Here is a 26,484-nt window from a genome sequence, read left to right on the forward strand (position 1 = left end):
AACAGCATTTGCCTGCCGCCGTACTTGCTTTTGAAGTTTGGGTTGGTTTCTCTTCGTGCTCCGTGGGTTTGGAAAAGAAAGCGGGGTTGGCTTTGGCTGGGGCCGACTGCCGGAGGTGGACCGGCCTGAGTGGAAAATCCCATGGTCTGAGAAGCTCAGCAGCGTTAGCGTTGGGCTGGGAGTACGAAGGCATATCTTCCCCGGGACAGGGATCGCCTGTACTGGGGCAGTTTGCTGTGATCTGGCTGCTCGTTACAAACGCAGCGTGTAGAGGGCTGGGAATTGGTCTTACCGGCTTTCTCGCTGTTTAGTGTGATGTGTGGCAGCGAAATGACAGCAGCAGGAGACTTTTTTTCCTGCATGTTTAGGGGCTTTTGCACAACTCGGAGTCTCAAAGTGGCCATGGATTGAGTTTAAGCTTGCTCAGAGGTTCGTTACCTGATCTGAAGGATGTGGTAAGGGATGTAAGAGCACTCCATCTTTCACTCAAGAGGAGAGCAAAGGAGTTAAATATAAATATCTGTGTATTATAGCTGAACAAACAGGGAGTGAGGCTGTGTTGTCTCCTGCCACTTCAAGCCATATGGTGGTTGAGCTTGAGTGCTTCCAGGATGGGCAGTTGCTCTTGAAGCAGGTAAAACTGCATGGAGGTCTCAGGCTGGTGGGGCCATTGCTTCAGTGTTGGACACTGGTTGAATTCTGTGGTTATTCATCCTTCCTCTGTGTCTCGCAAGACTGGAAATGCCACGTCTTGTCCAGTTAACCTCTCCCTGGGCCTTCCTCCAAGTTTCCTGGGATTTATTAGCGATGATTCGTGCTTTAAAGACTACTGAGATTCCTGAGTCATCTCCTTAGGCAGGGAGCTATTTATTTCAGTGTGTGAGTTACACTCCCTGGGAGTGGGTGTCTCTCTTCCGCTTTTGGATCCTGCCCTGACTCTATATAAAGACTCCAGGCTTGAATGAGCAGCAAAACCAGCCCTCAAACTGGCTCCATCATTTGGAAGATTCGTGCTGCTGATCCCATCTCTCCTGGCTGAAGGAGCATGGCCGTTTGGAGCATGGGTAGGAGTTTGCATGGGCTGTTTCTCCATCTTGGGGTGGCAGAGCTGCCAGGACAGCTTGTAGGGACACAGCGTGCTGCGTGTCCGTGTCCAGCAGCAGTTCTTACTCTATGGTGGCTCCTGACCAAGGGGGAAGTGTGATTTGTACCTCCTTTTCTCCCCTGAGGTTGGTTTGCTGATGCTGTTGGGTTTCCAGGCGGTGGGACTTTTCTTATTTAGGAGAGATAAGGTATTTCTGAGTGGCTGTAATTTTCTGTTGGTATCAGAGCGGGGACTGGACGTGCCATGGGCAAATGCAGACGGGCTCCTCTGAAGTGTTACCAGTGCAGGACCTGCCAGGTTTGGAGGAATTTCACTGCGTCATTCCTCCTGAGAAGTCCCTTTTCAGACACATCCCACGCTTGGTCAGTGGCCTTGCAGAAAGCTGCCTCGCTGGTTATGAATTTGGGAGTTTGGGGGTGCAAGGACAGCTCCCCACCTAACAGCTCTCCAGGGAACTGCAAAGAAGCCAGCCTGTTAATGGCAATGTTTGTCTGAAAGCTGACTTCACACCCAGTAAAGCATCACCCTGAGCCAGAGAGACAAGTCCTCATGTCATTATGTCTTGAACTAAATTGCTGGCACTTCATGAGGGCTCTGTCTCCATAGCCTGGGGGACTGATGCATTTAATCTGTATCAGCACTAAAGAAACTTGGTTAATGTGACCTCGTGGTTTGGTCCTTGTGGCGATTGGATGCACATCACTGTGGTTGTCTTTTTCTTAGTTATGGCTTATTCCTGTAAGGAACAAAAAAGACCTAGAGAAAATGAGATTTTTTCCCAAGCTCTTTGTCGTTTGTCAGGCATGACATGCAGTCACAGAATTTTGCACTGAATTTTTCTTCTTTTCCATGTTTTTCCCTTTTATACCTAGATGTTTTTAATGTTATTCTTAATCAGCAGCTTCTCTCTTACCATACCAGCTAATGAGGGGTAAGAAGAATTTCTGCACTGACCTTTTGTTGCTGCTGCTGTTTCTCTTCCACAACAGAAATCAGATAAAATTTGAAGCCTTCTCAGAGCTGCCCCTCCAGGCCCTGAGCTGCACCCCCCTGCTGCATGTTTGTGGGAGGTGGGAGTGTCTCCAGTCGTGCTAAACAGCACAGAGCGAGCTGCTGAGGCTTGGTCTGTGAATCAGTACATCTCCCATCTAAACCTGGGATAAATAACACCATGTAGGTCTGAAATTTGGGTTTAAGTTGGCAACGGATTAACCTACCTTAGTATGGGGGGAATGATTTGAGGTTGTAAGTATAGGGGAAGGTAAAGAAAGAGACTGAATAAGGAGAGTGGATGGGACTCTGGAGGTGTGTCCATGCCACTGTTTCTACTGGGAGATGGGAATGTAGACATATACAGGTAGGCGAGATGTATCCCACCCCCAGGTCTCCACCCTGTGCTTGGAATGCCAGGTGTGAGGGACCTGTTAGTAGGACAGGGCTTGACATCGTCTGGGTTTGACCCATCCATACGCAAGAACTTGGGCACCTGGGGAGCACCTCCATCAAATTTGCCATTTTTGCCACCCCTCTTTGCAAGTGCTCTGCAGAGCAAATAAGCCTGCCGTGGGTGTGTGCTTGGCACAGGGCACCAGCCCCAGCTCCCTGCAGAGAAATGGGCTGAACCTCCAAAGCCAGTTCCAGTCCTACCTAGCCTTGCTCTTTTGGTCCTTCTCCACATGGGAGCATATGACTATTAAAAAACCCCAGGGAAATTCATTAAGCTAATGGATTGCCAGCTCCCATCTGTGGCTGGGGATGCCCATCTACCCTGCAGCCACATCCCTGTGGGATGTGAGCTGGGAAGAGTGGCTGGAGCCAAGCTCAACCCTGCGACGGCATTCCCTGCCAGCTGCAGCAGGCTGGTGGGGTATGCACCCCGTGTATGAAACACAGGGGCTGGCAGAGCAGCCCCGTGAGGCAGCGTAGACCTGACGGCATGATTTACCTATTTCTCATTTGCTACAAGCGCAGCAGAAATTAAATGAAGATTAATTAAACCTTTTTTTTTTTTTTTTTTGTTTCCCCTCCCTCCTGCTTCCTCTTGCTCTTTGCTGTTTGTAGGGAAGACTGAAACGATGTGCTAGGGAGGAAGATGAACTGAGCATCCTCTCATGAATGCAGAATATGGCCCCCATGGGACTGCAGGAAAAGGCCCTGTAATTACGGGGAATGTCCTGCGAGGCTGGGTTACATGGCTGGGATGGAGAGCTGCTCCTGCTTTGGCTTAGCAGCAGGCTGATGACGTTGTAACTCAAAATACTACCTGGCTATTATCCATTCATTACTATTTATCACTGTCGGTGTCCTCGACGCACAGCACAGACCACTCGCGAGGCTCTGAGCCAAGGAGGTAGGAAGGAGCGGGCAGGATCATAAAAGGGCCGTTTGATATTTACTGTGCCTGGTGACATAATTCCCAGACAGCCCGAGCAGATCTCGGAGCTGGCTGACGAGTTGCGAGGGAGAGCTTGCTACAATGCCACCAAGTGAAGGTGACTCCTTCCCAGCTCTGGCAGGAGCAGGATGCCCTGATGGAGAATTCATGCTGCAACGTCTGCTCGCAGGCTCTGCACCGGCTGCTGCCACCTGGGTTAAGAGCCAAGTTAGCGGCTGGGAAAGGGATTTAGGACTGTTGCAACTGCCTGGAGATGTCATATAGGGGAGGTTTAACGCCTTGGCTGCGGTGTTGGGCATGCCCTCATGTGCTGGAGGACGTTGCTTCTGCATGCTCCCGCGTGGCTCTGGGCTGTCATCTAAGATGCTGTTGTTGGCTGTGGTCCATGCAAGCCTTGGTTACTGGTGTGCTTTGCAGCCTTTGTGCCAGGCTTTATTCTACTCTAGAAGGATTTATTGGTTGCTGAAGGCCATGGGCATATCCTGAGCTGTGTGTGGGCTTAACCTCAGCTGTGCCTCGTATGCTAGGGGGAATTATTACCCTGTATTCCAATTTGGGAGCTGAGGTACGGAGGAATTCCGTGACATGGGATGCCTGTAGCATAATCCAGCATCGCTGCTCCCCATGCTGTAACCCTAGCCTCTCCCTCCTCCAGCAGTAATAACCATTTCCCATACAGACAGGGAGACTTCAGCATGTATCCTTGTCCCATCAGGCCTCCCTAGGCTTTGAATTATTAAATATTGTCTCTGTTCTCCATTATAGAGGTTGTTAGAGCACAGCTACTTATCAGAATAGAAAATACTCTGTTTCCATACTTTAACAATTGGTTTCATCTGCTTGTGGGATTTACAATAAATGAGAAGAGTTTAAAAAAAGTGTGGGGGGGAATCATGAGAGGCTTAGGTTGGAAGTAAACACAGAGAAGCAACATCTTTGCAAGGGGATGTTCAGATTTCTGTCCCAGCACCCACATGGCTGCTGGTGTGTATATTCTGGCTAAACTAAACTCACATGCACATTCATTAGCATTAACAGGCTGGAGAGCATTTGGTGCTGTGACTTCCACAATGCCAGATTGCAGGTTGTGCTCTGGGGGTGCCCTGTCCCACCACCCCATCACCTTCTCCATCAGCTGGCAGAGACCCTGGCCAACCAGCCTGGCCGTGTTTCTGAGCAGTGACCCTACACTTGGCTTGGAGGGAGCAACAAGAAGGTGCAGATGCAGAGGAGACCTGGGGCCAGCTGCAGACTCCAGCCAGCTGTTGAGCTCAGTGGTGGGTTTATCATTATTTTGGCAAGCCTGAAGCCCTGGCTGTAGGTTGCCATAACTTCCAAAGTCAGATTTTTCCTGCTACTTGTATGAAATCGAGTGGTACCTGCTGCTTGTCAAGAGGCAGGATTTGCGCAGCAGTAACCCAGGCCGTGGTCCTGCTGTTGGTTATTCCTTTGCTGCAGAAGTGTCTTACCCCACAGCTGAGCACATCTGTGCCTGGCCAGCCACTGTCTGTACCATGCACCTACAGCATCCCTGAGCGGAGCTGCTTGATGTGACCCAGGCAGATCGATCCCCTATTCTTCCCAGGGAATAAACCACGGAAACTGGTTTGAGAATGAGCTGGAAGCAAGGTCTCACTGCTGTCAGGCTAGGTCTGATTTCCTCTGGACCCCATGGGAGAGGCACCGTCCCCTTCTCCTGCTCCTGAGTTAAGCTGTGACAGCTCTCCCACATGCAGCAGCATGCAGCACGATGCCACGGGGCTGGGGTGGCTGCTGGGGACTTGGATCATGCCTGAGAAAAAGGGGTTAAAATCAGGTTTTTGCAAGCCTTTGCCTGCCATTTTAAATGGGAAGGATGTTTCCTTGGCAACGAGATGGATGCTTCCCAGCAGAGCATATGGCTTCCATCGACTTTGATTTACCAGCGTGTTGAAATGGCAGCTAGATAATCTCTCTTCAGCTTTAATGTGTCTATGCCCTGTGTCCCTGTTACTTATGAGCTTTAGAAGACCGTGGGTCCGACCCCTGTGGTGCTAGACTTGCTCCTGTCCCTGGGCTGGAGCTGGTGGCGTCCCACATCGGGGCTGGGTCTGGGGACCTTTGCAAAGAGGGACCCACACAGAGGACCTGAGCATCACCCGAAGCAAGGAGCTGCAGGATGGGCAGGAAAACCTTCCTTGCCTCTGCTGCCTTTCACCAGCCGAGCAGCTCCTCCTCCTCCTCAGAGAACATAATCCACAGCCCTCTTTTCCTGTTTTTCCTCCCTGCTTTAAATCCTTTTTAGATATTTTCCACCTTTCACCACACAATCATCTGCCTCCTGCAGCTTGCTATTTATTGTTGTGTTTACTGGCACAGGGAACAAACCTGGCATTTGCTGAGCGGGGGAACTTGGGGGAGCTGGTTGCTGTGAGCCTGTGGCTCTCCCAGGGTCGCTGGCGTGTGCCAACCCCCCGAGCCCACACAGCTGCCTCCTCCGAGGGGCAAAACCGGGGTGCCCTTCTCATAGTTGCCCATCACTGGCTTGCTGTTCTTTGCCAAATTTGATGAAAATTGGCCAAGAGGTTCAAATATTAGGTAGAGACACTGAGGCAACCAGACAGGGTGATTGCATGAGCCTCGTTGCCTTAGGGACCAGGTTGGCTGGAGGGGTTCGTTCCTGCACCCAAGTGGTGCTGGGGCCAGCCCTGGTTCCTGGCTGCCCATGTCTGGCTGGTTCGTAGCTGTGAGCAGCAGTCAGAGCCAGGCACAGGGCTGGGGAACCAGCTGGGTAGGGTGGCCTTAAGTGAAATTAAAGGGCTGCACTGCAGGGGCTGGGAGGTACATGTGTTGTTGCTCCCCTCTTCCACTGATGGAGGTTTTTGGGGAGCTGTGGGTGAGGCAATGCCACCTTCTTTGCAGGTATTTAGGTGAGCCAAGAAGCCCTCACGTGCACGTGCTGGCTCTCGCCCCGCAACCCTGACTGCCGCAAAGCCCTCCAAAGCTACCCAGGCTGAAGGGCTTAAAACGCATCTCCCTTGTAATTGAGTTTTGCCTTTATTTCTTCTGGCAGGATCATGGCTTTTCCATTCTCTCTGGGTTCAGCTTCCCAGGCAGCCTTTCCCTCTGCAAAGGGCTCTTGATGATGGGGGGCTGCCCCCCGTACCCCCAGTATTCAGGGCTGAGCTGTGCTCACCTGCTCCCCTGGCCACCCGCTTGCATTCGAGTTATGCCAGAGAAGCAGCAAAGGATAATAGAAGTGATTAATTGCCCATTAGCGCTGGGAATTAATTTACCAGGTACAAGGAGAGGCTGTGCCCTGGCAGACCTGTCCCGCTCCCATTGGGGTCGGTGTCACAAGGTGGCCGTTCTCTGCCGCCAGCAGGTGAGACACCGCCGTGGGTGGTGGCAGGGGGGTCTCCCCATTGCTCCTGGGGAGTGGCGTGGCTGGGGCAAATCTGGCTACAACAGCTCAGGGAGGCTTTACTGCCATAGAGGGGAGCTTGGTGGAAAAGGACTTTGAATTCAGAGTTGCAGCTCCTGGAGGACCCAGAATAGTTATATTAGTGGTGAGGGTAAATGGAGCTTGACTGGCAGCTGTTGTGATGCTCTCCGGTCCCTGTGGCATGACTGGCTGTCTCAGCAAATTTTAGGGCTAAAGAGCACTGCCTTTTCCAGCCTGAGCTCTCTGGAGATCTGGGTTTGTTTTGCATCCCTTCACCCTGAGCAGCTCCTCGGGGCCTGCCTATGCATGGCCAGGGCGCTGCTCCCAGCACAAACGTTCCCATCCCAGCAGGAGCAGCTTCATGGACATGGAAAGCGTCAGGGCTGTGTTCTGCCACCTTTGCCATGGAGGAACGTGCGGTCCCGCTGATGTGGGGAAGGGATGCAGAGCTCCAAAATTCATCACTGTCTTTTAGTTCTTGTTGTTGGACCTAGTTGTGTGTTTTCCTGCATGCCAGGCTTGGTTGTCCCTCTGCTCTTGCAGGGCTCAGACCCAGCTGAGCCGGACCTTGCCCTGTGGCAGTGCAGCCCGTTTGGCTTTTGAGGGGTTATTCCTGATTTGCACCGGTGTGAGTAGGGGAGGGGCGCAGAGAGGGAACATGGTCCTGCAGATTGCAGCACTATCGTTATTCCTCTGGGTACATTTTTTTACCCAGCCGGGGGGTTGTCATCATCTGGGGACTAAAATCAAAGGGCTGTGAACCAGCTCTCTTGCTGCTTAGCTCTGAGCTTCTTCCTAATCTCTAACTAGGACAAGAGAAGCAAAATTAAACAGATGGTGAAATTACCAACTCTTAAGAAATATTATATGGGCAGTTTGCAAATACTTCTTTCTTTTCCCCAAGACTCAGTTAATTAAACTGATGAGCAAATGAAATTAACCATGCTTTGGTAATGCTTGTGTTTTATGCTTTGGTGTTGTCATTAGCCTGTGGCTTCAAAAAAACATATTCTTGTTTTCTAGTTATCGAGGGGTGACGCTCTGGGTGGACCCCAGGAAGGGGCTGGGGCATCTGTGTGCCTTCGCGTCGGAGGGAGCCCCAGAGAACAGCTCTGGGGACCTCCCTGTACAGAAACATAAACCGTGGGCTGAAGCGTGGGGAAAGTGTGGTTTTTAAAGTCGACACAAGGATTTTGAGCCATAGAGTTGCCTGCCATGGGTCTGAGGTGGCTCATGCAGCTGCTGAGAGCTGCCGAGCCTCTGTGTCTGCAGCTCCCTGCAGATGCTCTCAGCGAGGATGCTCGTTTTTGGGGTGCTGTAATTCTGGGTGCTGTAAAACTAATGCAGAGTTGGAGAGAGGGGAGCAAAGCTGAAGGAGCTCGGAGAGACAGAGCTTGTCCTTCGTGGGCAGGAAACCTCGGGCTCCAGCTGAATCGCTGCTTCTGGGACAGACCTTTGAAAAACCAGCTACTATTCCTGTCTGCAGCGGGAACTAGCCCTGCACATTTTGAGACAATCTTCCTATCTGCAATTAGACCAGAGCCTATTTTTGTATATCCCATTCCCTCGAGGAATGTTTAGATGAGATGCAGCATTACATTTTACAGGGACATCTTGCTTTTAACCCAGTTTTAGAGCTCACTTAAGTCAGGTCAAGTGACTTGTCCAGACCAGTGAAAGGAGCTTGACCTCAGCAAGAGGATTTTTTTTTATTCCTGCATCCTCCAATGGTGCAGCATAGACCTTGGCTTCTTAAATTTATTTAATTTATTTTTCCCGAGGTGTTGCAGAAAAGCAGGGCTTTGCCCTTAAAGAGAAAAAACTTGGTCTTCATATACAGATAAAAGTCAGATTAGGAAGGCTCATATTCCTGTACTGACTAGTATTGGTTTGTCAGAGGTAGGGAGGAAGCAGAGGCTTTTTTTTGGGAATACCCTGTGGGATGAAACAGAGGCAGCACTCAGATTTCAATCTGAATAATATGGGTATTGCATGAGACAGCAACTTTCCCTCACATTAAAATCAATGAACATGCTCTGAGTAAATGCCTGTGCAGGCATTTTAAGAATTACGTAAATGTCCAGTATTTTTCTACTCTTAATTTACCTCCCAATGCACCGTAATTGCACCGTGGTCTTCAGGGTTCTCACGCGTGAACCGTTCCTGCAACTGTGTGAATATATTTCTCCCCACCAAGTTTTTAAAAGAAAACCTCAGCCCAGCAGCGCTGAGTCGCAGCAGAGACGGGCTCCTCTGGCAGGTGCATGGGCTTGATGAATACTCTGGGTTTTCCTCCAGACATCTGGCTCCTCCGAGGCTGCGTGTGCAGGGTGAGGAGAATACTCAGACAAGCATTTCCCAGTGATTCATGTTAGATGAGGACAAAGAGGAACATTTGAGCTAGAACTTTGTATGCAGTGATTATTATTAATCAGGCTTTTTTTCTGAGTTGTTACATTGTTAGAGCCAGTCTGTAAAAAAAAAAAAGAAAAAAAAAAGCAACCCCCAAACATCTGATTACTGAAATTTCATTTTTCAGGTCTTGATCTCTATTCCCTGTCATTTTCAGGCGACTTTTGCTCTTTGAGGCTTCAATCCAGAAAAGCTCTTAAGCTCACTCTTGCTTGCAAGTGTGGATACAATCCTTTGCTGGATGAGGGACAAGCTATGTCATGCAAATACCATTTCTGCTCAAATTCCTGCAGTTTGTGGGTTCAGGTCAGGACTGTGGCTCTGGGCACTTGGGGCAGATGATGCCATTTCTGCTCCCTGACTCTGTTAGAAGCAAGAGGGAAAGGCTGGAGGAGCTCTTGGAGTGGGAACTGATTTCAAAAGTGGTGGCTGTTAAGGAGAAAATATACGTGAACCCATATCCTGCTCTTTGGTGGGGTTTTTTGGGGTTTTGTTTTTTTTTTTTTTTTTCCTGAGGAACGTGCTGCCTACATAGAAAGAAGGTGGGGAAAGAGGTTTTTTTGTGACTTAGTTGTGCCACTTTACCACGCTCATACAGTGAAGCCATGACCAGCTATTCCTTTTTCCTTAGTTTGCTGTTCTGGAATTTGTGAATGCCCCTTATCTGCCCATGAAGCAGGAAAGACCTTCCTCCCATCACCTGATGCGAAGGAGACCTCCCCCCCTGCTGCTTCCCTGGGCTGTAACCGTGCAGGTGTGTGTCACAAGCTGCAAGGGCAGCGCAAGCACAGCAGCAGGACACGGTGCTCTCGGGCTCCCACCCTGGCCACCTGCCTGGGGAAGACCCCAGAACACCCCATCTGCTGGGACACCACCTCCCGTTTTTTGCTGCCTTGCTGTCACCCCAGGAGAGCAGATTTGCACAGGGGCCAGGGGTATGACTTGGGGGCTTGCGGGTGGTGAGGTGATAGGGCTCATGAGGAAAGCAAACCCTCTCATTTTCCTTCCCATCCCACTGCTGCCTCTATAACGTGGTTTGGGATCTCTGAGACGTGCTTCTCTGTAGCCTGATTAACTCCCATCTCCCGGAGCAGCCTTGCTGTCCGCACCACAGCACCTCTGGGACACTGCGCTGGTCCTCTGGGACACTGTGCTGGTCCTCTGGGGATGCGGCACCGCTCCATTTACAGCATTGTCCTTAGCACACATTGTTGCTTCGTACAACCTGGGTGCTGCTTTTCAGAGCTGTTCAGCCATCATCTCAGGGCACTGCGAAGGCACAGGAGCTATTAATGTTGTCCCAGAGAGGCCTTTGCTACAGATTTATTAAAAAGTTTATAAACAATGAGAATCCCTGCCTTGGAGCCAGCCTGTGTGTTGCCCATAAACGATGTTTTCTACCCATGTGGGTGCCCAGGAGCCTCCGGGCTCCTCTGTGGAGCCAGATCTTGGATGAGAGGATGGGGCTGGGCATGGCCAAACCTGCAGGTTCAGGACCTGATTTCGGAAAGGAGAGCATTTATTACGGCACAGGGCTGAAAGGCAGTACTCCCCACTTCTATTTTCAGCTCTGCTAGTGACTGAATTCTCCTTGGGAGATGATCTTGGCTGAGACGGAGGGATGTGGAAACCCAGAGTGAAGCATTTAGGCTCATATTTAGCCTTGTAAATGAATAGCCAGGTTGCAAATCGCAGCAGGATTGCTTGCATGAATAAAGATGACGGATGCTCCTGGCTGAGGGCAGGTACAATGCAACCATGTCTTTACCCCTGGAAAAACCATGGCCTTATCAGAGTTTTGCCTCTTGATTCACTGGAGATTTAAATGGAGTGTAAATATTCCCATTCTGATTACGAGGCTCTCTGAGTGTTAAAAGGCATTTGACAATCTCAGGTGTTCCTCAGTGTGGATGTTCTTTCACCTTGGTTTATTATCGCTGCTGCGTTTTCATGACCTTTGATTTACATTGAAGTTTTAGGTACTTGAATGCCAGGATTTCACGGAGACCACAGCAAATGGATCGCTGGGATTACAGATGGATTGCCATAAGCGTTTTGGTTTTTATTTTAGCACAGTTATCAACGCCTTGTTTACATCCCCAAAGTAATTTTTAAGTGTTTTAAATGTTTTAAGTTGCTTGGCATTGTACAGCTCTCAAATGCCTGTAGTAAAAGACTCCTTTTCCAGCTTTGCTCTTCCTAATTAAACAAATCATTAATTCCCTTTCCCAATTCCAGGGAAAGCCGACAAAGCGTGTAACAAGCAGAGTGGCTTGTTATGAGCTTGTGTCATTTCCCTGTTTTACATCCATCTCCACTGCATCCAGGAATGCAGTTGCTAATTATTGATGCTTCATCAGAGGAAGACCAATGTTTTTGCACTTCAGTGAATGTTATTTGAATACAAGTATTTCAGGAACAAATTTAAAGGTCTTTTTAAATTCTTATGTAAATGGCTGTGTAGATTCCTAGGGGTTTTCTTTTGGAAGGCAAATTAGATGATTAACCTGAAAAGCTTTGTGATGATTCTGTCTTGTGCTTTTACTGTGGGGAAAAAAAGGACAATCTTTCCTGTTTCAAGTAATTTTAAGTTTTTTTTTTTTTGTGAGGGGGAGTTCAGTCTTTTCTATTGCTAACCTGAAGCACAGTGGATATGAAATCTGGATATGCAGGTTTTGTGCCGGGATTTATAAATTGTAATAAGAAGCTTGCCAGGAATGTTTTAAGTCAACATAACCTTTGGATGTAAAGCCTGACTTTGGATTTATTAGCATTAGCAGCAGTCAAGATTTGCACAGCTGGGTCTTGCCTGAGCTTATAGGTCTGAGTAACAGGCACGGGGCAGCAGAAGGTGCTGGATGCCTGCAGGAATGGGTGGTGGGTGAGAAGCTGCAGTGACATGAGGTGCCCTTCTCCAGTGGGTCCAGGAGGCTGGAGCCAGCTTTCTCCATGCCCTCAGTACAGAGGAGACGGTGGTCCGAAGTCACGCGCTGCCCTTCGCATCCTGGCTTGGCTTTGGGAGAAGCTGGTGGTAGCTGCAGCCGTGCATCGTGCAGGACCCAGTTCCAGTCTGCTCTGGAGGAGGATATTGTCTTCTCCAAAGCGCTAAGCAGAATTGGCATCTTTAATGTAAAAGTCATTAGATGGGACATAATTAACGTTTCTTATTGCACATTAACATTACCCAGAGTCAGCCAGCAGACATAATTTGCTTTGATTAGATATGTAGCTTTAAAAATTAGATTCATCCCAACCCCTACACTATTTGTTGGCCTGTTTCCCTTTCTCTAGCTATCCATTATTATCTGGAGCCCTTTCCTGTGCTGTCTGGGTGGATTAGGTGAAATTAAAGCAGAGTCAGCCTTCCTGTCCCCCACTGCCCTCCCTCGGTGGGAGCTCAGGGGATACACACCATCTCTGGTGGGGACATACCGCTTAGCTTTCTTCTTCCAGCCCCCTGTCCAAGGGGGGTCTGCAGATCCTTCAAAGCTTCCCAAGATCCATACAGACCCCAACCCCCAAATTAATTTTCCTTGCAGAAAGGTTTTGTCCCTTAGTCTCCTTTTACAGCCTCCCAGAGGTTTGTGGACCACAGGGTCAAGCAGAGCAGTGGTACATCACTGTGGAGGTATTTTGGGATGCTTGTGCAGCTCATCCCATGATGAGCCAGTGCCTCCATCCCTTGCTGGCAGAACTGTTCCTTACCGGGTGGCTGAATGTCCCTGTCAGGACTGAGATAGGGAGATTTTGGTCCACATGGGATTTGGCCATGGAACTCCTGCGCTTCATTGAAGAAGACAGTGCCTTCCCTGTTGCCTCCCATGCTCAGCAGTACTGTAATTAATGCTGGCCCTGCAAGTGTGATGTGCATCAGGTCTCCCCAGCACTGAGAGCCCTGGGGAGTGCAGAGCCAAAATTACAGCAGCACCGAGCCGGCCCTGGGGAGAGGAGGGGGATGAGGCTGTAGCAAGTGCTGGGGAAGGAAATGAGCAGCACCCACATGTCCCACTGCCCCAGCAGCACCCGGAGCTGGCTGGCTCTCCTCACATAACCACTGCTTGCACAATCCGCCCTTGGGATGTGAAGTGATAAAGTGATTTCTTTTCTTTTTTCTGCCCCCTTGATATATGCCTAGCAAAAAACTTAACGCACAGGAATCCTCTTTCTTGTGGCATTTGTTGCTGCCAGGACTCACTGTCTGAGCACAGCTTTGTTCTGCATCTGTCCGAGGTGGTCACCTTAGCAGACACCTCGTGCATGCCTGTGTTGGCATTGGCGCTTTGCTTTCAGCCCCTCCTCAGGCATTTTACTGTGATTTTTGGTCACAAGAGTACAACCCACGTTTTACTTCTTTAATCCGAAAATGCAGGATTTTCTTTTCCCCCTGATCCCTTTCTGTGATCATTTTTTTTTTAGTTTTCCTCTTCTATTTTTCCTTTCATTGATTATTCATTTGCTTCTCACTCCAACACAGAAGTTTGCAGCAAAATCTGGGCCGCCGTGGGAGCAGGGCTGCCTGACCCAGTTGCAGCTCCTTTGCTCCAGCGGTGCAGGGCTCTGCTCCCCCCCTTGGGGTGGGCACAGCGGGGTCCCACTCCAGCTCGCAGGGCAGCCCAGGCAGCCTGGGGCATGTGGGGCTGCACGGAATCCGTGGGGCTGCAGGGCAGGATGCGGTCGGCTTGTTTATGGCGAGGGGTTTAAAAGACCAACTTGGGGAGAAAAAACATTTTAAGTGAGACACGGAGGGACACCATAAGTGGGATTGCAGGGGATGTTTTCTTACTTTCTTGAGGTTGCGACAAGTCTCCAGGTACCAGACCTGATATGAGAAAAGTAAATTTGCAGTGAGAAATCAGGCAATTTTCCTCAACTGGTCTACGCTTGAATTCATCTTGTTGCGGACAAAGCTCAGCCTTTGCTGAGATGGCTCAGAAGGTCCCTTCCCTCTGGCAGGCAGGGATGTTTCAGCCTGTGGTTCAACTAAATACTACAGATCCCCCAGTTTTTACTTGTTACTGTGACATTAATGGTCATTGCAAAGCCACAAGCACGACCCGGTGGTGTGAAGCTCCTTTTCTTTATACAACAAAAAGGAACAGCACGCACCACCGGAACCGTACCTTATAAATATTCAACATGCAGTTTGTAGGAATGTGAGACAAAGCCAGACAAATGAATTATTTAATGCTTTTAAAGAATGCAGCTTTTAGTTTCTCCTTGCGCTGGCCTACTTTATTGTATCGGTAAATGGATCTTTAGTAAATTAATTTCCCTCCTTTTGTTTGAGCAAGCAGTGGGCATCGCGGGCTGGTGGAAATCATCTCCATTCGTGAGTAGCTGCCAGGACACCTTCATAGCTGAGAACTCGGGGCATCAAGTGTCAGAGGAGAGTCAAGCTCCTGTCATTCATTCGGTGCCTTTTGATTTGTGTTAGTACCTCCAGCGTTCACAAAAAGCATGGAGCAGGCAGTTTTGATGGGGACAGCCTGTGAATGACAGGGTGGTGTGGCACTTCTGAAGTTGCTTTTGGGACAGCCCATGGGTTTAGACATCAATGAGACCTGGATGGATACTGTAAGGGTTTGGAGAATCTCCCGTATTTCATGGCAAATGAAAGAGGCTGAGAGAGCTGATATCAAAGCTGGGTCCCTCCCAGCTCCTGGCAGGATGGGGCTCCTTTGCGTCTCTGCCAGGCTGCGACAGAGAGGCCAGCCCAGCGCCCTGCCCGGTGGCAGAGTGCCTCTGGATCCATACTAAGGTACTGTCAGCACCAAGGTCACATCCCCTGGACTGGATCAAACCCCTACTGTGTCCTGTGTCTGGCCACAGACAAGCAGAGTAACAACCTTCCACCTCCCAGTGATACTACAACAAACTTAAAAAGTCGCCAGCCTTTGCAGGCGCTCAGGAATTAATCTGGAGTTCCTGCCTAGAAAAGAAACATTACATCCACCCCAAAATGTCCTACCTTGCAAGGATAGGAAGTGCAGTCCCGCTTCTTGTGTAGCTTTTTTTGTGGATGCGAATGCATCAGCAGAGCATCAGTGGAGCTTTCCCTGGGCTTGTGCCCAGCCTGTGCTCCTGCTCGTCAGCCCGCTGGGTCCCCTGTCCCTGCAGTAATACATTTCCCTGCTGGTCTGCATGCTTGTTGAAAGCATGTGGCAGTCGGGGCTGACAGTTCCTTGGGGAAATAATGTCAGAGGGGATCAGGGGAGTTGGATTGGCATCGGCCAAACTGGAAACAGTCTAGTGGGTCCATCAACATGTGACCCTTCCAGTTGGTAAAACCGGGGATTTCCCCTTTTTACCTCGTGGTGTAACAGCAGCAGCACAGTAAATACTCATAGACAAATATGTCCAAAAATGCTCTCTGGACTAGTTTGATGAAGTGTGAGAAATTCCTGCTCTGAAAATTAACATTCTCTCTCTCTCTCTCTTTTTTTTTTTTTGTTTTTGTTTGGGTTTTTTTTGTTTGTTTTGGTTTGGTTTTGTGCTACGTAGTTTTCTACTAGTTTTCTCCTGTCTGGTGCTGTCTGTCTTTTCGACCATTGATGAGTACCAGAACAGCTCGGAAGGGGCCCTTTACATCCTGGTAAGTGGGGGGGTTGCAAATGAAGCCATCAGTAAGGCATTAAAACAAAGTAAAAAAACGCACAAAAACCTGAGGTTGCAGGTGTTTAACAGAGGCAAGAATTTAAGCTGTTGCTTGTGAGAAGGGGACTGCTGGAACCTGCAGGTAAGAAATAGGAAAATCTGTATCAGAAATAAACTAAAAATATTCTTAAGGATCCTTTAAAACCCTTCTTCCTAAACTCTTCCTTTGTTCTGCATTTATCTTCAATTACAAAACACAGTGGCAAGACTGATCCCAACTGAAAGGCGCTTTGATGTCCAACAGCTCCCAATATCTAAAGCCATGGATGCTCTGAGTAGGGGCCATCCTGTGTAGCTGCCTCCTCTCCCACGCTATAACATCCCTGCAACTATTTGATCCATCCCTGAGCTGCAGAGTTTTGTTCCTTAAGTAGCCAGGTGTCCCTCACAACGACAACGTGGCTTCTGCCATCAAGAGCCAGCAGAGATCCTGCCTGCACTGCCACATCGCAGGGCTGCCGGGTTCACCCCTCTCCTTTCTTTTTGCCTTTCTTCCTCTTCCCCAGTCGCTGCCCTACATTGACATCAAAAGGTACTGCAGACTAATTAGGGATTCGTCAGGTTTGGGACATGATAAAGCTGAGGCAAGCGCTGCTAGTAAAGAAATCAGCGGGAAGGGAGCGTGCGCAGGGTGTTCGGGTGGCAGTGCAAAAAGCTGTGGTGCCCTGCGTCGGTGTGCTGGCTTGGCACAGGGGATGGAGATCTACACCGCCCCTGCACCGGGCAGCACAGTCACAGCGACAACCGGTCCAGTTTTCTAGGGAAAAAAGCTCAAATTCCCTGTGAAGAGTCTTAGGGAGGAGTAGCCAGTGATTCCTGTCTCTGGTCTTCCCTGAGCTGCTCAGCTTTAACCTCGTCAAGTCCTGGAGACGAATGGCAGGGAGAGGAGCGGGTACTCATCAATCCTCTGATGGGGCATGCAGACATGATAGGAGGTGCAAACCTCTAGTTCATCACTACAATGTGCAGTACCTCTTGCCACCCCAGGGGAGGAAGGTGCGACAGCACAGAGCTGACAGTCTGTCAAGCCTGGGCTCCCAGTTTAATGGTGCGGACAGCTCTGTGATATATTTTCTGAGGTGCGCAGAGTTTAGTTTGGGGGTTTGTACGTGATTCTGGAGCATGCTTGCCATCACACTTCTATCTCAACTAATAGCGTTGTCTCCCTCGCAGGAAATTGTCACCATCGTGGTGTTTGGGGTGGAATACTTTGTGAGGATCTGGGCGGCTGGCTGCTGCTGCCGATACCGGGGCTGGAGGGGAAGGTTAAAATTCGCCCGGAAACCTTTCTGTGTTATCGGTAAGAGCTGCCTCTCTGCACGGGATTTCCCAAACCAAAAGGGCTATTGCTTGCGCGGTGCTCCTGTTCCTTGCATGCAGTTTGGGGGTTGATCCTCAGTTGCTTCGTGGTCATCTTGAGAAGGGAAAGAGCACAAAGGCACAAGGCCTAACCCACAGACATGTTTTTTGTTATTCTGCGTGAGCCCCCCCGCTGTTTCCCGCAGGCCTGGGAGTGCTCCCGTTGTACCCAGGCATCACTGACAGCTGCCCGCAGCCGCAGAAAGGGAGTTTGGCCAGCAGAGGCTGGGACCCCGCGGTGCTGTGTCCAACCTTGACACCGACTCACTCACAAGTCATTGAAACTCTCTGTGTCTCGCTTTGCCTTCCCTGATGCTGATGAGCTGCCTCACAAGGGAGTTATGAGACTTAATTAATTCTTGTTTGTAATGTATTTGGCGATCCTCTTGTGAAAGGGGCCATCTGTGCGCAGCGGTTATTTTTAACGGGGTAAGGAGCAAGCAGAGAGGCTGTGCCATTCGCTGTGGAGCCTGCTTTCAAATGTCCGGGAGCTGGCGGTGGTCATGTGCAGGACCTTAGCTTATTCCACAGAAAAGCACTCCTTCAAAATTTGCATAGAAAACTGGGAAGAGGGAGGTTTACAGGATCTTTGAATTTGAGATATATAGAGCCAGGCTTTTTTTCTTGGACTTTTTCTTGGAGGCCTTTGGCTGTGAGCACCCCAGGATCATTATGGTGGGCCTCTAGGTGTTTTCACTCCCAGCTGAGATGGTGGAATTCAAACCCCTAGACAGCTGTGCGTAGCGGGCAGCTGCAGCTGGTTAAAAAGGGCAGGCATTCTGCAGGGCTTTGATCCAGTTTAGCGGGGTTAGCACTGGATCGTATCGGAATTCAGGCTTTGCAATATTTGACACATTTTCTATGGGAATGATGAGCGTGGAGAAGGAAACCAGGATGTTTTCCTAAGGTGTGTAGTGGCTCCATTCATCCTTAAGATGTATGCTGTGTCCTTCCAGCATGAGCTACAACTAATAGGAGATCACTTCCATGCACAGCCGTCCGCTGCCATGGCAGTCGGTGTGCCTTCCGTTCGGAAGCGGTTCAGGGATGTTTCTTCAGCTTTCCATGCCCTCTCTTCGTGCAGACATCATGGTGCTGATTGCGTCCATTGCCGTGCTGGCAGCAGGGTCTCAAGGGAATGTCTTTGCCACCTCGGCACTCAGGAGCTTGAGGTTCCTGCAGATCCTGCGCATGATCCGCATGGACCGGCGGGGCGGCACCTGGAAGCTCCTGGGCTCTGTGGTCTACGCACACAGTAAGGTGAGCAAGTCCCAAGCAAGGACACTGAGTCACTCTGCATGTTCTCCCACCAGAGACACTGCTTTGGTTCAGTTCTCCAACCCAAACACCTCCCAGGCCTGGGGGGATTGGCAGGTAACACGGAGAGCAATGCAAAGTCAGAGACACAAGGTCCGATGAGCTCTCCGACCAGTAGAGAAGGGAGAGATGTTTAGATGTTTGCAGGGGATGTCTTGAACATAGCGACTACCTGCACACCGACACGGCTCATTTCAAAGAGCTAGCAATTAGCCAGCAGCCTCATTAAGCACAGGTGTTGCTGTGAGCCCTTTGTCTAGGCTGCACACTGCAGAGCTGATGCGTTTCTGGAAGCGCACTGTGCGAGCAGCAGCTTCCCACAGACACGATGCTTGTGCCATTCCTCTTCCCACCATGAGATCACAGACCAGTCACAGACCTGATCCCTGGTGTCAGGCACCTTGGCCTTTCTTCGGTTTGGGAAGAGATTGTTGGCGATTTTTTTGTTTCCTGCTGCCAAATTTAGAAATGTAACGTTTCCTGCACTTTTTCCCCTGAAAAGCTTCACCAGCTTATCCAGAACCATGTAAAAATCATTGGGAATTTGTGGGTCTCTTTTAACCACTCTTGCATTAACTTCATCCAAAAACAATCATTCCTTTGAATTCTGAATTAAAACTTCCCTGAAACTGGGAGATATGGTATCCAGACCCCAGCCTTGTAGCTCCTCCCCTGTTAGTGGAAGGGACCTGCACTAAGCAGAGTCCCCAGGGGTCTGGAGATTCCCATTCCAGTTTTAACCCTACATCCCTGTGTGAACTGAGGAAATAGAATTATTTTTTTTTTAGTCTTAGTTCTACATCTTGAAATAATGGAGCTCTTAGCAGTCCTTTTCCTTCTCCATTTGCTGTATGTGTTTAGATGGCGGGGTCTTCGGGACGGGGGCTGCCCCATGTGCGTGGCAGGGCCACCACCACTACCTTGGTCCCATCTCAACAAGGGGCACTACTGGTCTTGAACCAAAGCCCCAAAGCCTAAAAGAATTCAGATCCGACCACAAGCAAGCAACTCGGCTTTTGGAGATGCGCATCAGGATTGCAATATTCTCTTCTGTCCCTTAATGATCTTGCAGGAGCTGATTACTGCCTGGTATATTGGCTTCCTGTGCCTCATCCTGGCCTCTTTCCTGGTATACTTGGCCGAGAAAGGAGAAAATGAGCACTTTGATACATATGCAGATGCACTCTGGTGGGGTCTGGTAAGTATTTTTTATAGAACAGCTGCTGGTTATTAAAATAAAATGTCCATTAACCCGCCATCTTGTATCACTTATGTGAGGAATTGACTTACAGCGTGCTTAGTTAACATTTTTATTAAATGGCTTCAGGCTGCTCCGTTTAGGTTGTCTTCTTAAATAAACCTTGGAGAACATGTTAGGGAATCCCATTTCTTGAATTAGCTGGAGCTGCAAGGAAACTGGGAACTCATGTTGCTCTTAGTCGTGGGATTTAGCTCAGCAGAGGCAGGTCAGATAAAGACTCCATGCTCTACGGGGTGCTTTGATCATCATTTTGACAAGTATTGCCGCCCTTTAATTATTTAAAATCATACTTGGGCAATGCTCTGTTGAACACGCTGGAATACATTTTATAAAATTAATAAGGTCTAAGTACCAGAAAGACTCCGGCTCTGAAAGCACTCCCCTTTCACATCTTTGCTGACAAAGGAGGAAAGGGCAATACTTTTAGTTTGCTCTGTGTGTGCGCGTGCATGTGAATTATTGGATTACCCGATTAACAAAGAAAGAATTAATGACGTTCTAATCTTCTTGCATTATTATTCTCCTGCTCCGACACTGTGGCGCTAGTTTGGCCTTGATTACAAAGCATGTAATGAAAATCCCAGATCTGATCAAATCCCAGTAACAGGCTTGGGGAGGAATCGGCTGATCAAGCAGCTCCTGTGTTCCGACAGAGGGAAGGCAGCAGTAAATTGCTTTTCAAGTCCCTTGGTTATGACAGAAAAATAAAAACAAAGCTGAATTTGACAGAACTAGAAAATAAACAATGAGGAAGAAGTGACAGCCCAGATTAGAGCTCAGTCTTGGGAGAACCATGTGCAGATTTATCCCTCTTGCTTCCCAAGCTGTGTGAGCCTTTGGCAGCAGATCACCGCTCCCTGTTTCAGGACATGGAGCTGCACTGGTCTGTTTTGCCCCTGAGAAGCTCAAAGTAAAATCTGAGCTTCATTAAAATAAATAGGTTTTGTCATTGTCCAACTCATGGGTCCAGTACAGACATGTTAAGAGATGAGCAAGAGAAATCAAGTTTCAGGTTCAGAAACTTGTCCTTTGGTGTGATCTTAGTGAATCCAATCCTGGTAGTGGTCTATAGAAATTACAAAAAAATTGTAAACAAACTTTGCAGTGATTATGGAGAAAGCATTGCTTAGACTTTGTGTTTCAGTAAGGAATAGCCACGTAGATGCATTTTCTAACCACTTTGTCAAAATGGCATCTAATTGATAGGGCTTTTAGTGGGTCCAATTAAACAGTGCTTTGGGATTGTACTTCCATTTGTGTAAAAGTGATTTTATTCTAAGTTGAATGCATGAGGTTTCCAAAGCCACAGCAGCATGGTGTCAGCTCCCATCCCTGGGGCCACCTCTGTCCGTGGAGGCTATGGGACAGGGACGGCTTTCCACTTGGCATAGGGACCTTTGAGGTCCACTGGGGAGAAGTCTCAAAGGTGTTCCTAAGCAGACCATCTCTCCCTGCCTTGTGCTGCCAGTCCCAGATTCTCTAAATCCTGTCAGAAGCCTTGGGGGATACCCAACGTTTCCCACTATAGTGATGTCTGTGGACTGAAGGGGGAAAATGCATCTTTCCCTGCAGTTTGAAATTCAGGGTGTTCTTTGTCTCCAACAAATCTCTCAGCTCCATCCTCAAAACACACACAGCAGCTTGCCAGCACTTCCCTGGTGCACTGCAATAATGTTGGGGACGGGAGAAAATGTCCCTAAATGATGTTGCAGGAAGCAGCCAGAATTAATCCTGTTGGCCTAATATGTTGGTTTGAAATGGGAAGGGAGACCAGCTAATAGGCACTGCTGGCAAGATTGGGAATAAACAGCATCAGACCTTTATGTGTGCAAATAGCCCTGCCTGCTCTTGTGAGATGCCAGAGGGAGTCCGGGGGAATGGTGCCGGTTCGCTTCCCTGCCGAAGGCACAACCTCATCTCCCGGGGGAGGCTCAGAGCTGCCGCCAGCCTCTGCACCAGATGGCAGCTCTGTGTGTCAGCTGAAGGCAAGAGAATGCTCCCAACTGGTGTGAAAACCCAGCCTGTCGAGCAGGGAGGGTGGCAGCACAGTCCTGGGCATCGGGGCATCCCGGCTTCCCATGGAGACCTGAAGCAGCTGGGGTCCTCCTGGGCACCCCAGCTGCCCCTCGACTCGGTTGGCTGGGGGCACGTGGGACCCTGCTCCCCCGGTCCCGCTGCGGTGCTGCGAGGGTTTGGGCTGTCTGGTTTGGTTTTGGTTCGGTTCTAAGGCTGTCTGACCGAGGGCTGTGCGGTGATGTCCCCGCAGATCACCCTCACCACCATCGGCTACGGGGACAAGTACCCGCAGACCTGGAATGGGCGGCTGCTGGCGGCGACGTTCACGCTCATCGGCGTCTCCTTCTTCGCCCTTCCTGCCGTAAGCGGAGGCGGCCGCGTCTCGCTGGGGGGGGCTGATCTCGGCTGCGCTTTGTCCCCGGCCCCCGGCGCTGGGGCAATGCCACAGCTACGTCCAGTGGAGTGATGCACCCAGAGAGCTCCCGACTGCAACTGCTCCCTGGCTTTTGAGTCAAAGTAAAAGAGAGCAGAGGGGAAACCCTCTCCGAATGTCCACAGCTCGGGCGCTATGTAGATGAGCAAATGGCATGGAAACTCTAGATGCGGCTCTGCACAAACATTTGTTGAAACGAAGCCGTTTTTCTCTTGCAAAGGGCTGTTCCTAGGCGGGATTGTGCCTTTTCAGCCAGTTGCCCCCATCTCTTTCAGAGTGCGTTTCAGTGTGGTGCATGGAGCTGATTTGCCCCTACGGGGATAATTTGCTGAATGCCAGCGCAGCGTGGTTGTTTTGTATTTTATCAGCTGGCTGGAGGTTATTTTGGGAAAAGCAGCAACTCCAGTGAGCGCCAGTAAAGTCTGCTGCCCCTTCACAGGGAAGGGAGTGTTTCTGCCAGGGCTGCCTCGGCTGGAGGCTGCTCCTTCCTTCCCCTGTGTGTTTGAAGCAAAAAACCACCCAGAACAAACCTTTGGAGAGAAAGCTGGCTGCAATTTTTAAGTGGAAGCTTAGCTAAAGCCCCGCTAACTGCAGATTTTTGTCCTCTTCCCCAGGGCATCTTGGGTTCAGGGTTTGCTCTGAAGGTCCAAGAGCAGCATCGACAAAAACACTTTGAGAAGAGACGAAACCCAGCAGCGGGCCTGATTCAGGTGAGGATCATGTCCAAGGAGCCTTGGGCTCACGTCGTCCTGATTTTAGGGGGCTTAATAGACTTCTAGAAGTTGGGGAGGAGATGGGCAGGTGAAAACTGGGGCCGTGTGTGTAAGGTGTGAGACAGCAGCTGGTGACTGGTCTTGTCTGGGAATAAATGCCAGGAAATCAGCCTTGGGAAAATAGCGTGTGGTAGGCAATCTAGGGGAGAAAAGGAACGGAATCCAGCCCAGTGCAGCAAGACAAATGCATTAGGACAGTCTGTTTTCACCCAATTTTTTTTTTCCCCCAAAGAGAATATTTATACTGATATAAAGTTACAATTGGGAGCATTTTTTTCACGGTAACAGATGTCTGCGCAGAAGGTTGGCCTTGGTGTGTATCTTGGAGATTTGAAATTAGAGTAATTTTACGTTCCCCTGCTCCTCTCTCTCCAAGTTTTTAAACTCCCTAATGGGCAACAACACCCATTTGATACCTGACCTCAGCCTGACAGTGAGTGCTGGGTACTCACAGCGTTCTTAGCTGGGCTCACATAGGACTGTCATGGTACCACCCCAGATTCGTCACATATCCAGTCAAGGAAGAGCCGAATGCCTGGACCCTTCCCACAGAAAACAGAGGGAGGAGGCCGGTTGTGGCTGAGGTTATATAAACCGAGGGTAGTGTGGCCATGCCAGGGTCCACAATCCCGCTGTGTCTTCTCCGCAGGCGGCTTGGAGATTCTATGCCACCAACCTGTCTCGGACAGACCTGCACTCCACCTGGCAGTACTACGAACGCACTGTCACCGTCCCCATGTACAGGTACCTCATCCTCTAACTGCCTCTTCCACTGCCTTCCTCGTGATGCCACTGTCTCCATATTTATTTTTGTTATCTGGATGTATAGTTTTGTTTATTTATTTACTTTTTTATGTTACAAAAGTGGATTTCAAGAGCTCTTAAGGGCTGGTATATGCTTTTTCTTTTGGAGTTGGTTTTTTTTTTTGCTTTGGATTTTTTGTGTACTTCTTTTTGACTTGATTTTAATTTCCCTGTTGTTTTGTGTTTTTTTTTTTCTTTTTGTGTCTGTGTGTGTACATGCTCTTCTTTTCACCTTTATTTCTCCGAGTGCACTGGTAGTTGCGTTGTGTTGTGACAGTTGCCGCGCCCAGGTGTGAAGACCTCCCTCCCGAGCTGCCCTGGATCGTAGGTAAATGCTGCCCTCACCCTGTGTGCAGCTCCTCGCACCCACTTGAGCTCTCCCTGCCGTTCCAGCTGGTGTCTAATGGTCCTTCTGCCTTTCAGCAAACTTCTGTCCCTCCCTTGACTGGCCCAGCACTCCCCCTAGGTGCATTTGCCCTGGGTCCCCCTTTCCTTTTTTTTTCTCTTAAGAGGGGGAAAACCAAATCAGGATCCAGTGAACATTTTCCCATTTCTTGCATTTCATTTATCCATCATGATTTGTTGACGTGAGTAGGGAAGGGCAGCGGAGCCTGGCAGATGATGCTGATAAAGCACCGTTGTGTTTTAGCAGCATCCGTCTGACTTGCTTTAAGGAGAGGTAACTCGTCATCACACCCAGGCAGCTTTTTTCAGTTGAAACGACACGGGTTAGAGCACTGCTGTGGGACTTCACAGCCTCTTGGGATTTGGAGCTTCATGGAGATGAGAACAGAGTCCCCTGCCATGCCTTGCTGCCCTCCGGGACGTGGGGAAGCGCCGCGTCCCCTGTGTCACTCTCGGAGTTGGTGGCATCAAGGAGAGAATTCCCCCGAAGCTGAAATGCAAAACATTGCTGTTCATTTTCCACTCCACACTGCACTGCATCCCAGGCAGGGCTGTGCATCCCTTTATGGCAAGTTTTTAGGGGCTACCCAGATCTTTCTGGGTCTGTAGAAGAGTCAGACATGTTCCTTAGATATTCCCATAGCTTCACAGGGTTTTGTTGGGCGTGATGCTTTCCCTGTGTCCAGTTTCCCTGCTCCCAAACAGGACTGTGGTCCGATGCTGGGTTGTGCCACTGCAGGTGTGAATCCCTTTCTGTTTTCCCATGTTACTGGTGCCTTCTAGCCCTCAGGCAGACAGTCTGGATATATTTCCTAGGGTAAGCATTAGCCTGTATTTGAAACACAGCAGCCAGCCTGTTAATCCATCTTAAAAACCTGTTGGAAATCACGTTGTCCTGGTCAGTAAGTTTTCATTGGATTTTTTCCCAGTGTGTGTCTGATCGGTTGCTTTTTCTCTAGAGATTTATGAATCAGCTTCAAGACTTTTCTTAAAAAACCCTCAAAAGCAACAACCCAACAAAACAGAACAAAACTGTTTTCCAATAGCATTACACCCACCCATCGAAACTCTCCCTCCCAGGATCTGACCTTCTTGCTGTACATTTGCAGCCCTGCTGAGATCAGCTGCTGGGGAGGATGAGGACCAGAACCTGGTCCAAAGTCCACTGCAAATCACAGAAAGCCAGGGGCTGATTTCGGTGGGCTTTGCCAGGTTTTGCTGCTCTTTAAAAGACTGAACTTGCCACGCAGCCAGGCATGCAGTGACACCCTTTCGCATGAGGGTGCGCTGGGGTCATTACCTGCTGCTTAATCCACTTGTTAAAGCCTGTATTTCCTGTGGATTTAGTATGCAGGAAGAAAACTAAGCTAAAGAGCTCCAGAAGAGGCTAAATAAAAACTTTGGGGAGGAGAAGAAGCAAAAAATATAGTTTGGTGAAGAGCCCAGCTGCTATCTTGAACAAAAAAAACCAGGACAAGGTTGTAGCAGGGTCGTTTGCTGGCTGATGCCATGGGTGCTGCTCCCAACATGGGCCCCAAGCAGCAGTGTCACCCTGGCCTTCCCTGAGCACAGGTTTCTTTTCTCTCCCAGCTTCACCCTTAAATCCCAACCTGTCTGTGCACAAAGTGAACATCACCTGGGAGAGTAAGCCGTTTGTGCACCGATGGAGTCAGCTGTTAGTCAAATTGCATTTTTGACCAAGAAAGCAGCAAACCTCTTTTGAATGTATTTTGGATGCAGTCAGATAATTTAATTGGGGGGTGGGGTGGTGGTGGTGGTGGAAGGGGAGTTACTGTATGTTCTGGCTGCAGCTTCCATCACTCACACTGTCCATCTATCCTTGTCTACCCACTTCACTAAGCCAGCTGGCAGGCGCTGGCCGCTCTGCGCCGGTGCAGCCTCAGCAGCACGTGGAGCCCCGCGCTGCTTTAAGGCGACGGCTGCTAATGCACACGTGGTTAGGAAGTGGGTTGGAGGAGCACAGTACCCCCATCTCCCCGCCGGGTGCCTGGCACCCTTTCTGCTCAACATCGGGCTGCTTATTCCTCATAGCAGGAGCCCTGTGACTTGGGCGTACCTGTCTTCTCAAGGCATCCCCGAAAGACTGGCTGCTTGACAGGAGAAAA

The 26,484-nt window shown here is 49.6% G+C and overlaps 1 protein-coding gene across 4 annotated transcripts in view; it reads left to right on the top strand.

Annotated features, from left to right (window-relative positions):
* KCNQ2 (potassium voltage-gated channel subfamily Q member 2) overlaps nucleotides 1-26,484 on the top strand; it is a 77,589-nt gene that overhangs the window by 8,718 nt on the left and 42,387 nt on the right. For all 4 annotated transcript variants that reach the window (XM_037403085.1, XM_037403087.1, XM_037403086.1 and 1 more), the window contains exons 2-8: nucleotides 15,838-15,928; nucleotides 17,164-17,290; nucleotides 18,434-18,609; nucleotides 19,739-19,864; nucleotides 22,194-22,304; nucleotides 22,991-23,086; nucleotides 23,799-23,893. In XM_037403085.1, coding sequence (XP_037258982.1) covers nucleotides 15,838-15,928; nucleotides 17,164-17,290; nucleotides 18,434-18,609; nucleotides 19,739-19,864; nucleotides 22,194-22,304; nucleotides 22,991-23,086; nucleotides 23,799-23,893 — 822 coding nt within the window. The remainder of the gene's footprint in view (nucleotides 1-15,837; nucleotides 15,929-17,163; nucleotides 17,291-18,433; nucleotides 18,610-19,738; nucleotides 19,865-22,193; nucleotides 22,305-22,990; nucleotides 23,087-23,798; nucleotides 23,894-26,484) is intronic.

This window comes from Falco rusticolus, chromosome 10 (assembly GCF_015220075.1).
Source record: "Falco rusticolus isolate bFalRus1 chromosome 10, bFalRus1.pri, whole genome shotgun sequence".
In the NCBI taxonomy this organism is placed as follows: domain Eukaryota; kingdom Metazoa; phylum Chordata; class Aves; order Falconiformes; family Falconidae; genus Falco; species Falco rusticolus.